Source organism: Macaca fascicularis, chromosome 2 (assembly GCF_037993035.2).
Source record: "Macaca fascicularis isolate 582-1 chromosome 2, T2T-MFA8v1.1".
In the NCBI taxonomy this organism is placed as follows: domain Eukaryota; kingdom Metazoa; phylum Chordata; class Mammalia; order Primates; family Cercopithecidae; genus Macaca; species Macaca fascicularis.
The window spans coordinates 54,260,769-54,274,722 of record NC_088376.1 but is presented as its reverse complement, the minus strand read 5'-3'; the positions used below and the strand labels follow the sequence as shown (position 1 = coordinate 54,274,722).

Sequence of the window (13,954 nt, the reverse complement as noted above, 5' to 3'; positions counted from 1 at the left end):
ACAGTGAGAATGCCTGTGAAGGTGAAGGCAAAGCTCAGGGTGCTGCTTCTACGGGCTGAGCGATGCCAAAGAGTCCCAGCAAGCCACCAAAAGCTGGAGGAGAGGCATGGAACAGATTCTCTCTCACAGTCCTCAGAGGAAACCAACTCTGCAGACACCTTGATCTTGGGCCTCTGGTCTCCAAAACAGACAATACATTTCTGTTGTTGAAGACATCCAGTTTGTGTACTTTGTTCTAGCAAACTAATACAATGCTTTCAGCTCTTCTATCAAAAATTCAGCAACTGTAAACCACTTTCCACAGGCAGTGCTGCCATTGAGCCACTTCCTATGATTCTAAGTCCTCTAGTGGCAGGAAGCGATGTTTCACCGGCATGCTCCATAACATCTGGCAGGGTGCTGGTCTCTACCACACATACCATGACTGTAATGACTTCTGCACTACCCTAAGAAAAAAACATTTATTGAATTCAACTGTGAATGTCATCAGATAGCAGGAGGACAAGTCATGGGATGGGTGGCAATGTGTTACCATTACCACTTCTGCTTTGATACAGCATGAATCAGAACCCCGAAACAGGAAGAGTTCACTTATCTTCAACAGCTACCTTACCACCCTCTTCTCTAACAAAGAAAAAAACAAAGAATAGATAGCTTTGGCTACTACCAAGAACTGAATCTGCTGGAGATGTTTATAAAATATAAATAAATATATTTATAATACATATAATGTATCTTAGTGGAACTATTAAGAAAAAGAAAAATACCAAAAGATAAAAGGAAATATAAAATTTTTCTTGCCAGGCATGGTGGCTCACGCCTATAATCTCAGCACTTTGGGAGGCCCAGGCAGGTGGATCACCTGAGGTCAGGAGTTCAAGACGCCTGGCCAACATAGTGAAACCCCATCTCTACTAAAAATACAAAAATTAGCCAAGTGTGATGATGGTGCGTGCCTGTAATCTCAGTTTCTTGGGAGGCTGAGGCACAAGAACTGCTGGAACCTGGGAAGTGGAGGTTGCAGTGAGCCAAGATTGCGCCACTGCACTCCAGCCTGGGCGAGAGAGCAACACTGTCTCCAAAACAAACAAACAAACAAACAAACAACAACAAAAAAAAACAAAATTAAAAAACACAGCAAAGCACAGGAAGAAGCATGACTGGAAAACTGGTGACAAAGAAATTTGGGGAAGAGGTATGTGGATGAATCTGAGTGGTTGAAAACTGTTAAGATATTTGTATCCCATGTGAGTGCTCACCAATGGATGACCTCAGCAGAGGAAGATTTTAATAATCAAGTGGATAGGATGACCCATCCTATGGACACCACTCAGCCTCTTTCCCCAGCCACCCCTGTCATTCCCCAATGGGCCCATGAACAAAGTGGCCACGGTGGCAGGGATGGAGGTTACGCACAGGCTCAGCAACATGGACTTCCACTCACAAAAGATGACCTGGCTACGGCCACCACTGAGTGCCCAATTTGCCAACAGCAGAGACCAATACTGAGCCCACGATATGCCACCATTCCTCAGGATGATCAGCCAGCTACATGGTGGCAGGTTGATTATATTGGACTTCTTCCATCACGGAAATGGCAGAGGTTTGTCCTCACTGGAAGACACTTACTCTGGATGTGGGTTTGCCTATCCTGAATGCAACGCGTCTGCCAAGACTACCATCCATGGACTCACAGAACACCTTATCCACCATCATGGTATTCCACACAGCACTGCCTCTGACTAAGGCATTGACTTTATAGCTAAAGAAGTGCAGCAGTGGGCTCACGCTCATGCAATTCACTGGTCTTACCATGTTCCCCATCATCCTGAAGCAGCTGGATTGATAGAACGATGGAATGGCCTTTTGAAGTTACAATTACAATGCCAACTAGGTGACAATACTTTGCAGGGCTGGGGCAAAGTTCTCCAGAAGGCCATGTATGCTGGGAATCAGCATCCAATATATAGTACTGTTTCTCCCATAGCCAGGATTCACAAGTCCAGGAATCAAGGGGTGGAAGTGGAAGTGGCACCACTCACCATCACCCCTAGTGATCCACTAGCAAAATTTTTGCTTCCTGTTCCCACAACATTACGTTCTGCTGGCCTAGAGGTCCTAGTTTCAGAGGGAGGAACACTGCCACTAGGAATGCAATGATTCCATTAAACTGGAAGTTAAGATTGCCACCTGGACACCTTGGGCTCCTCCTGCCTTTAAGCCAACAGGCTAAGAAGGGAGTTATAGTGTTGGCTGAGGTGACTGACCTAGACTATCAAGATGAAATCAGTCTACTACTTCACAACGGAGGTAAGGAAGAGTATTCATGGAATATAGGAGATCCATAAGGGCGTCTCTTAGTGTTACCATGCTCTGTGATTAAGATCAATGGGAAACTACAACAGCTCAATCCAGACAGGACTACAAATGATCCAGACCCCTCAGGAATGAAGGTTTGGGTCACTCAACCAGGAAAAAAAAAAAAACAACCTGCTGAGGTGCTTGCTGAAGGCAAAGGGAAAACAGAATGGGTAGTAGAAGAAGGTAGTCATCAATACTGGCTATGACCACGTGACCAGTGGCAGAAAACTGTCATGAGCACTTCCTCCTTTTGTTAAAAACATGTTTGTGCAGCTGTACACTTGTACTATCTTAATTTTATTTCCTTTTCCTTTATCATGTGACACAGGATTTACTGACTTCATATCAGCATTTAAGTATTGTTAACTTTATATAATAGTATTTGGGTTGGGAATTAGTGTGTTTTCGGTTGTACGAAGGACAGTTGTATTATGTTAGCTGTAATTATGACCTTACTATTGTCTTTATTTGAAGATTATGTCTGATCTCAGGAGATGTGTATGGGCTCAAGATGACAAGGGGTGGGCTTGTGATGGTTAATACTGAGTGTCAACTTGATTAGATTGAAGGATGCAAAGTATTGTTCCTGGGTGTGTCTGAGGGTATTGCCCAAGGAGATTAACATTTGAGTCACCGGGCTGGGGAAGGCAGACCCACCCTTAATCTGGTGGGCACCATCTAATCAGCTGCCAGCGAATATAAAGCAGGCAGAAAAACATGAACAGGAGAGACCAGCCTAGCCTCCCAGCCTACATCTTTCTCCCGTATTGGATGCTTCCTGCCCTCAAACACTGGACTCCCACGTTCTTCAGTTTTGGAACTCGGAGTGGCTCTACTTGCTCCTCAGCCTGCAGATGGCCTATTGTGGGACCTTGTGGTTGTGTGAGTTAATACTTAACAAATTCCCCTTTATATATATGTATCTATTCCATGAGTTCTGTCCTTCTAGAGAACCCTAATACATATACCAACTGCTAAATGCAGAAACATAAGAGTTAGAAAATCACCATTTTGTACCCATTACAGAGTAAGAACTAGTACTTGGTAGTATAACAGGGCAACAATAGTTTACAATAATTTACTATATGTCACAAAATCACTAAAAGAGTAGAAATGGAATACAAAGAAGCACAAAGCAATACAAAGTAATGCAAAGAAATGAGAAATGCTTGAGGCGATGGGTACCCCAATTACCCCGATTTGATCATTATACATTGAAAGCTTGTATCAAAATCTCACCTGTACCACATATGTACAAATATTATGTATCCATAATTAAAAATAAAAGAATTAAAACTTAAAAAAAGAAAATAATTTTTCCACAGCCATACTAAAAATGAATTTAGGCAAGAATAATTTAATAGATGCTAACAGTAGTGTGTGAAGATTTGATGATTAATGACAGATTTATCAAACTATTCTCATAAATTATTAATTACAAAGGGAAAATAATAAGTTCACAGTGGGGAGATCTATCAGACACAAGACACACAAAAGGATTAAAGTAACATCACCAACAATGTATATCCTAATGCCATACACTGAAAAGGACACAATGGCACCTCTAATACTGTTGCCAAAAGTGTATAATCTGAATCTAATCATGATTAACCTAGGCAGATAAATCTAATTGAGTAGCATTCTACAAAATAAACATTCCATACACCCTAAAAATGTCAACTTCATGAAGACAAAAAGGCAGCTTTGGAGTTGGTCTAGATGAAGGTGAGTAAAAAGACATGAAAGCTAAATGCAAAATGTGATGATCCTGAACTAGGGGGGAAAAATCAATGCAATAAAGAGCATTAATTAGTCTACTTGCAAAAGAGTTATAGGTTATAAAGCATTGTAGTTATGTTCAGTTTCCTAATTTTAATAATAATACCCAGTTTTTAGAAGAGAATATCCTTGTTCTTGGAAACAAGAACAAGCTAAAGTACTTAGGGGTAAAGAGGCACATGTAAATGGCGGTAGGTGGGGAGAGTGAAAGAATAATAAAGCAAATGTGACAAAATGTTAAGAATTAGTAAATCTGGGTAAAGGGCTTGGGGAAATTATTTGTACTATTCTTGCAACTTTTCTGTCGTTTGAAATTATTTCAAAATAAAAAGTTATATCTTGTTCTTGTATGGGACACTAGACTCAGCTAACAGTGTTGCATCCTTCTACAACATTTGCTAAGTAACAGTCAGTCAGTTCCTGCTGATACACATCAGATAAGTAGGCAGTCAGTGCAGTTTTACATACTACCTCTACTTTAAAAAGGTTTTCTGAAGTAGATTGCAATAAATGTCACAAACATATATATGTCACAAACATACATATATATATATATATATATATTTTAATCAGAGCTGTAAAACTAGATCCATAATTAAAAAGAATTAACTTAAAAATTAAAAGAATTAACTTAAAAATGGGGAAGAGGCCGGGTGTGGTGGCTCACGCCTGTAATCCCAGCACTTTGGGAGGCCAAGGAGGATGGATCACCTGAGGTCATGAATTCAAGACCACAGTCTGGCCAACATGGTGAAACCCCATCTCTACTAAAATTACAAAAATTAGCTGGGTATGGTGACAGGTTCCTGTAATCCCAGCTATTTGGGAGACTGAGGCAGGAGAATTGCTTGAACCTAGGAGGCGGAGGTTGCAGTGACCTGAGATTGCACCACTGCACTCCAGCTTGAGTGACAGAGTGAGATTCTGTCTTAAAAGAAAAAAAAAAAAAAGAAAAGAAAAGAAAGAAAAAAAAAGGGCTGGGGGGTGGGGGGCATGGAACAAACTGGCTCAGGCAGAATTTGTTAAATGTACTATGGATACCCTATTCCAGTGGACCATGTTCTGGTCAATAAGTTGTCCGATTTGGACACAGTTCTTTAACCACCTAATTCTACTCTGATCCCTCCTCATGTACTATGGCTACACCGTGTTGTTCCCCCTTTTCTACAAGTTGTGAAACCATTCAGTTTAAAAATCCTGTGCTGAAGGCAGTCTACACTAATGTTTCCCAAAATGTGAGATGTGCGCTAAGCCAGCTCGCCGTAGGTAGGGCTCATTCATGCAATTCACATTGCTCAGTTGAATGGAGATTCCCTTCTAAATTCTTTTTGTATTTACTTTCACAGGTATTTCCAATATGTGGCAAGTGATAATAATTACAGATGGTAGTGATAAAATGCTTCTTTGAAAAATACATTTATTTAAGCAAATAGAATAAGATGACAGTTTAAAAAAGTAATTAATGAAACAGGAATATGGCATCGCAAAAGTAAATGCTGTTGAAAATGACTAAGGTTTAGAAAACTTTGATGGCTATACATAACATAACTTTTTTTTTTTTCTTTTGAGACAGAATCTCACTCTGTCACCCAAGCTGGAGTGCAGTGGTGTGATCTCAGCTCACTGCAACCTCCGCCTCCCAGGTTCAAGCAATTCTCCTGCCTCAGCCTCCCAAATAGCTGGGATTACAGGCGCCTGTCACCACGCCCATATGAAGCTAGAGAAGTGAACTATCCGACTGTGAGTTACATGAAAATTCTTGCAGCAAGTGCTAACTCACTGAAAAACAATTTCTTATTGAAGATAATAGATAATATTTTAGAAAGCACACCCATGGTTTTTGAGATTATAGTAAAAAAGTACAGTAAGATAACCTTTTAAACATACACAGTAAATCATCATTTTAACATTGTTTAGGAAAAAAAGCGTCTCGATGTAAAAATTTTTGTCTGTGGAATAGTCTAAACAACGTTGAAGAAGAATAATGGTATAACCTACTGAATCCCAAATATTTACTTGTATCTTCCTATGAAAATAAATATAACAGCTACAACGACAACAAAATTCTGGTAAAGTTCTAGGAAAAAATTGCTAGGGTATGTTTAGGCTATGTTGATTCTTAACAATCTTATGAACATGAAGAATGCAATCTGCCTTTAAAGAAGAAACCCACATGTCTGATTCCAAAACACCAGGCCTTACCAAGGGCTGCTGGGGCTGCATTGCTTGGAGACCAAGGGTCTGACTCTGCGGCTGCGAGGACTGCTGGGGCTGGGGAGGCTGCTGGGGCTGGGGGGGCTGGGGCTGCTGGGGCTGCTGGGGCTGCTGCATCTGGAAAGAGGGTAAAAAGGTTATACACTTAAAAGAAGCTAACAGCACTGCTGAATCTGTTTCCCCCATATACCTTTTATCTTTTTATGTTGTAGTAAAAACAATATATACCTGCCTGCAGCATCTCTACTTTGCTGAACCTCATTCATCCTTTTGAGGGCAAGACCTAAACATGCTCATCCATGAAGCCTTCTAGGACCACCCCAACCCCATAGATCTCTTCCTGTGGCAGTCAGTATTGCTGTCTATACCACGCTGCGCTGTCTGGGGCCATCCTTTCTGCTTACTGTTTTAATTCCTTTCATGTTATTTGTCCTTCCACATGTTTTATCCCTTCTTACACTACAGGTTGGACAGGGACTGCTCAGTAGTAATCTTCTCATTCCTTATGATATCTGGCAGAATTCTTATAGCTCCCCCCCTCCCCAAAAGGAAGATGCAGACTAGTTGCCATGAGACCTTCTGGAATAATTTACATCATAAATTCAGAAATCATGTCAGTAACAGGGTTGGCTCAAACACACAGCTCTTGGGAAATGCTTCCAAGTCACAGAAGAAGCACAGACCAGACATCCACCAGGTGGGACACAGAGGAGAGAAAAATATTAATAGTTGTTTTGTCTCAATGACCTTTAAAATTTCCTCCACCCAAACACTTCATCCTGATAATGATGACAGTCTAGACATTTCTTCATCTTTTGCACTTTTCTAACTTGGTTTGCATACTATCCCCTCAATTATTGGTCTTCTTTACAGCCAAGTAATAAATAGTTATTGCCATATGGCATTTCTCATTAAGTGACAACACTCATGGATCTGGAATCCTAGCAGAGGTCTGGGGAGCATGATCCCAACAAGAACAATGCAAGTTGGACCAAAATCACAATGATTGCAGTATGATTCTCCAGTTAGTCCTCTAGAATCTCTTCTAAGAAAAACTAATGCAACTTCATCATTATTAACTTTTTCCTTTACAGAGGTGGCCAGTCACCAAAAAAGAAGTACAAAGTATAATCCTGATGTAGAAGCAAATCACTTTTCTCCAGGGAAGAATGTGTTGATGACGAAAAAATTACCAGAAGGACATCTTATGCTAATTAGGATAAAAAGTACACATGGTTCAATAAGAAAAGGCTTTCCATATTTGCAGCCTTGAAAAACACCAACACAAGATTTAAAACTGGTAGGTAAACAATGTGGTAACTTTCCTCAGTGATTTGGAAATGAGAAATTCTAAACTAGAGCAAAATATAAATTATCAATCCTAAAAAATTCTGAAACATAGCCTCAGATCTTAGAAAAAATGATTTAAGAAAGTGAGTACTAATAGTTATATTAATAATATTAGCCATAACATTAATCGTAAAATTATCAAATGAGTGGTTTACTTGAATATTCTTATTTAATCCTTTCTACACATTTAAGAGATAGGTACTACAAATATTTTCATGACAAAACAGGATTAGAGGGCTTTTACCATTGGAAACAACATCTGTACAATGATTGAGATTACTATCTGTAGGCCATACTCTCCTAATTGGTGTTATGAATTTTGTGATATAACTTTTTTCTTTTACATTTTTAACAGGTCACAAATTGGGATGGAACTAATGACATCTTACTACATCTTACTACTAATGGCATCTTATAATTGGGAAGCCCAGTTCCAGAGTGTGTGTTGGCTTTTGCCTGTTACCTGGGCACTACCAACCAGAATTGTGTGGATCACACTAAATTCAGACTCAAACCCACCTGAGCTTGTGGTTCAAATGCTCAGGGGAGATATTTGTTTCTCCCCTCTATCCAGTCTCAAGGATAAGACAAGCTCCTTTGTGTCCCTTTCTGCATGGCAGGTTTGCTTCTCACTGACCTCATACTGAGATGAGAGTACAGCCCTTGGGCACTCCAGCTGTAGTAGACTCCTCATTTTTGGTGTTCTGTTGTTAGTAGTATATAAAGTAAGAGTGTATCTCAAGTTGGACTACTGATAAGATGAGAGCCCACTGTACAGTCTCCTTAGGAAATCTCCAATCCAATAACATAGGACAAGCTTGTTAATATTAAAGACAAATGACACAGGTAAACAACATAATGGCCTCTATTTTTTAAATAAGCAAGTCAGAAACAAGAACATATTACAGAAGCTGGGTGTGGTGGCTCGTGCCTGTAATCCCAGCACTTTGAGAGGCCGAGGTGGGCGGATCACTTGAGGTCAGGGGTTTGAGACCAGTCTGGCCAACATGGTAAAATCCTGTCTCTACTAAAAACACACAAAAAAATTAGCCGGGTGTGGTGGCAGGAGCCTGTAATCCTAGCTACTCAGGAGGCTGAGGCAGGAGAATCGCTTGAACCCAGGAGGCGGAGGTTGCAGTGAGCCGAGATCCCAACATTGCACTCCAGCCCGGGCAACAGAGGGAGCCTCCATCTCAAGAAAAAACAAAAATGTATCAAGGGCAAGAACCCTTTATCTAAGTGACTTAAAATGTACATCAAATAAGTGAATGACAGTTCTCTGGATTCTAACAGAGACAAGATGAAATATTCTTTGAAACAGTCTATGTTCCTCCCATTTCAGAGGCTTATCAGACCAGAGGTGTTATAGAAATGTTTTTAGATTGCAGAATGCTCTAGGAATCTGGATGGCTCAGTTTTTTGTTTTCACATGTATGAAACTTTAAAAAAATTTGCATGGCTCCTACTTAAACAGAGGCTGGGTAAGCTGAGGCTAACTCTATAAAAGGCATCCGTCTGCCCTCCCAAATCTTTGTGAAATGGGAAGAATGTTCTGCAAAACGTACTCTTCTGCCCATAACCTGGTAGATACATGGAGAAAATAAAATTCTTGCCAAGTTGTAACTAAATTGTACCAATGTACCTAGCATCAAATATACAGGGCTCCTTAGAATTTGGCAACTGACGTCTACAGTGTTTTTCATTTTTTGACTGTTGCATATTTGCACTGTCTGAAGGATGATGGCATTGCCCTCATCTCCCTGCCCCATACCTGGAGGAGTCTCTGCTGCTGTCGAACTTGCGGCTGTCTGGGTCTCATGGGATCCTGAGGCAGGGGCACGGAGGGAAGGTTTGGATGTGCAGAAGTCAGCACAGCATCAATTCCCCCGCCCACCAGAGGGCTCTGCTGTAGAGCCTGATGGTTCAGTCTGGCAAAGAATAATGCAACTTGGTTCAGGCCCAAGCATAATGTCAAACTTTTAATCAGTGCTACCAGCACATTACATACACCACCCAAGAAACAATCAGTGCTCAATAATCCTTTGCACAATTCAAATAGACTAAAGCCCAGTGGTTAAAATAATAGATGTGACCACTTGAAAAAGGACAGCAAGCACATGACTTAAAGTAAAACTGCAGTCATGCAATAAATCACTTTTTAAACATTTAATAGTTTTTTGTTTAAAAAGGAATATTAATTGAGCATTTACTTTGAAGCAGGCACTGTACAAAAGGGCTGAAATGTGTTACTTCATTTACTCCCCACCAGAGAGCCCTTTAAGGTCAGCAGTTTTGTTATCCCTACTTTAAAAATGAAAAGACAGAGCTAGAGGTAACTTATTAAGGCTACGTAGAAAGCAAATGGCATAGGTGGGATTTGAACCCAGAACTTTTGGGCTTTGAAGTTCAAGTTTGTGGGCCATGCTATGCTGCTATTTATTACAAAAATAGTACATACAATACACATTTTCTAAATTATTATCCAAAATATCCATTTTCTCAAATGTGTTACTATCAACCTTGCCAACTTTCCAAAGAGCGGTTACTTGGAGTCATCATGCAGCCATTGATGATAACAGATGGGAGCTGTGCTGCTATCTACTAGACTGACACGTTTTACATGATACTTCTTGTAAGACAATACTATCAGCAGAACTTTCAACGATGGCTGCAATGTTTTCTCTCTGAGCTGTCCAATAAGATAGCGACTGGCCACAAGGACAAACTACACAATTTTGGGGTCTCAGTGCATAATGAAAACACAAGACTCCCTGATCAAAACTTAGTAAGAATTTCCACAGAGAAACTGCAGAGCATGAAGCCTTTTTAAACACAGGCCCTTCTAAACACAGTGCACGTCACGCACCACTGAAGCTAGTCCTGCTGGCCACATTTGGCTACCAATGAACACTTGAAATGTGACTAGTGTAACTGAGGAACTAAATTTTTAATTTTAAATAGTCTAAATTTAAATAGCCACAGGTGGTTGGCAGCTACTATAACAGACAGTGCAGTTATATGCTCTAAGGGATCTAATTAAACAAGAACAGAAAAAAGTCTATCATAATCCTGTTGTGCCAAACATCTCTGAGGTGGAAAAGGTAGAAACTAAGTTATAACAAAAATCTCATGTGCACTATGCACAATTAGTATTGGAATCATACATTTTATTGCTCCAATCAACATATTCTAGAAAGGCATTCCTAACAATATCAAGAGTTTTCTCTGTTAGATATGTTCAGAAAATTTTTAAAAGAGAAGAGGAAAAAAAAAGAACACTGAAGCAAACACAGTATCATTTAAAGACTGTTACACTCATGTCTTGGAAGATATGGGTCAAAACTGTAGAGTTTTGAATGAAATGAACAAGATGGAGCATTCTTTATGTTGAACCTCTATCTGGATATTACTAAAACTGAGATGACAGAATGCAAATTATTTTCAAATGCGCAAGCTCATAAAAACAATGATAAAGTACCATGCCCTATAAGAAGCATAAGAAACCCAAGAATGTGACTGTTCATTATTGCCATCATCATTTCTACATGTATCACCTCTGAGAGCCAGTCAGGGGCTGCAGGTACGGCGAGGCCTGCTGCTGAACATAGCCACTCGGCTGCTGCTGAATCTGTCTGAGTCTTTCCATTAGCACAGGGTTGGAATGTGCGGCCGGATAGGCTCTGGAGTTATAGCTGGGAGACAAGACCACACTGCCAGCCTGCTGCTGCGATGTCTGCTGCAAAGGCATCTGTGTCCCGTACATTGTATAGCCCTGGGGCATGGTCTGCAGGTAGGCACAAGGGAAGAAGTCAATATTTCCATTTATCACCCAGCTTTCCCATCACTATGATATATGGGGCAAAAACAAACTCATGAGGACTCCCCTGAAATTCATTGTTTTCAAAGGTTCTCCTAACTCAAAATTTGAGGACTACCCTGGATGTAGGGAATCTGGCCAGAAAAGCCACAGAACGATCTGGCTGTGTAATGATTCACCAGAAATGTCAACTTAAAAGAAAATGAATCCTCATTTAGTTAAACTGGCTTTTAAGATTAGCTGCTTATTTTTAGAGAAGGGCACGTTTCTGTATAGAAATAATCAGGCAAGCATCCATACCTTCAGTGCACAGATGATATCAATGTTCAACAGATCCCAAGTATCATTAATATCATTTCCAAAATTAGTCAGAAAAGTTACCCATGCTCAAATGTAAATTAAAATAATGAAATACACTTTCCCAATACGTGACTACACCTCTCCAGGTCTGATAAATGTGTGTGTAGTAACTAACCAGTTCCAAAACCATAACAAAAAACTATCAATACCTTAGCCAGGAATAGTGCAATTGGTAACTGCTCTTTATCCTTTAGTACTGGTTGGACCTAGTTTGGCACTCTACCAATAATGTGAACACTTAATTTTCCTAATGAATATTAATATACAAGTACCTAGTTCTTTGTATATTGTCACCTTATGGAAAAGAGAAACCTGAAGTTCTGCTGAATCACTAGGTACAATTTATAGAACACAATGCTAATTAAGGTAGAACAACATTGCTCTTCAAATCCTCAAAGCACTACATTTTCAGGTAGTTTAATGTCTCTGACTTGGAAGACAGAGAAATGGATAATGCACTTCTAGCAGGCAGCATGAATGGATGCAGGCTAAAGGACTCAGTGCCTGTGTAGGCCAGTGTAGGCTTTTCTTTCAGCTGTGGACAGAGACTGAATTACCAACCCAACTATCAACCTTGCCAACATCCCTGCATTCCTGATTCCCAGAGGGATAGGGTGAGAGTATACGAATACAGAAATAACAAAATTATTAGTAAAAGCAGCTCAAGATTTGCATTATACTGTGTATCAGGCACTATGTTAGTTCCATAGGTTGTCTTAAATCCTCACACCCTTCGTCTCTATTTTACAGAGAAGGAAACCAAAGCTCAGAGTAAGTAACTTACACAATGTCACACAGCTAGTAAGTTGCTAGGAACTGTGCCAAAGTCTGATTTCAAGCCCCGTTTTCTTCTTATTCTACCACGATTCCTCATTGATGCTATCTTTGAATATGACAATTTCAATTTATTTATTTATTTTGAGACAAGGTCTTGCTCTGTTGCCCAAGGCTGAAGTGCAGTGGTCCGATCACAGCTCACTGCAACCTCAACCTCACAGGCTCAAGCGATCCTCCACTTTAGCCTCCCGTGCAGCTGGGACTATAGGTGCATGCCACCACGCCTGGCTAATTTTTTAATTTTTATTTTCTTTTGTAGAGACTGGGTCTCACTATGTTACCCAGGCTCCTCTCAAATTCCGGGGCTCAAGCAATCCTCTCACCTTGGCCTCTCAAAGTGCAGATTATAGGCATGAGCCACTGAGTCCAGCCCAAATATGACACCTTCAAAACTGAATTACATCATTATACATTATAATATAAAAGAAGTAACTCTGGGATTGTTAAGTATTTCAATATCTACAATCATCACTAATAAAATGTTTGAATTTAGTTTTAAAGGATTTTCTAGAATGTTTTATGCTCCTTAATCAATCCTAAGACTTGTTCAACAATCCTGATAATGCTTTTCTGAAATGTCAATTACAATCTATACGTAGAAGAAGTAATCAAAGTCTAGACCATAGGGAGTTGATATATTCTATTTACTTAATTTCCCACCTCCAATAATGAGCTTTGAAAATGCTGTCAGTACCTATGAAGCAAATGTGGGTACCTGTGCTTGCTGCAGCCCTGGATATTGAGGGAGCTGAGGGGAGGGCCGTGCTTGTGCAGCAAAGAGAGCAGCCTGGTCCCCCGGCTGGCCCTGGAAAACAAAGCCAAAGCAAACTCTTGATCATAACAGCAAGGGCTTGATTTGAGCTTCTGGTTAATAATTCAAATAACCCACATCTAATCTCATTATATGAATAAAGAACTCAAAGATTTTCAAAATGTATTAAATATTATTTCTCGTCAATTTCCTATGTGTGTTTAGACTGTTGAACTTATTCCCTCCAAGGAAGACTACAGATTTTCCCAATGATAACAAAGACATAAATACAAGCCTAAGTTATCAATGGTCTGTTCAGCAGAAGAGGCTGTCAGTTGGTTTCCAATACATGCCAGGGTATAAATGTCCCACTAAGTGTGAAATCTGGAACCACAGGGCTGCACCACACAGTGCCTATACAGGGAAGAGAATGTGTGGTACAGACACATGGCGGCATATACAATTTTTATGACTTTTTAATGAAG

General features: G+C 40.1%; 1 protein-coding gene across 6 annotated transcripts in view; it reads right to left on the bottom strand.

Moving 5' to 3' along the window:
* The window catches only part of MED12L (mediator complex subunit 12L), a 341,010-nt gene that overhangs the window by 13,994 nt on the left and 313,062 nt on the right, over positions 1 to 13,954 (bottom strand). For all 6 annotated transcript variants that reach the window (XM_045386761.2, XM_045386764.2, XM_005546118.4 and 3 more), the window contains 4 exons: positions 13,434 to 13,523; positions 11,259 to 11,488; positions 9,476 to 9,632; positions 6,343 to 6,471 (listed from right to left, as the gene is read on the bottom strand). In XM_045386761.2, the coding sequence (XP_045242696.2) occupies positions 6,343 to 6,471; positions 9,476 to 9,632; positions 11,259 to 11,488; positions 13,434 to 13,523 (606 nt within the window). The remainder of the gene's footprint in view (positions 1 to 6,342; positions 6,472 to 9,475; positions 9,633 to 11,258; positions 11,489 to 13,433; positions 13,524 to 13,954) is intronic.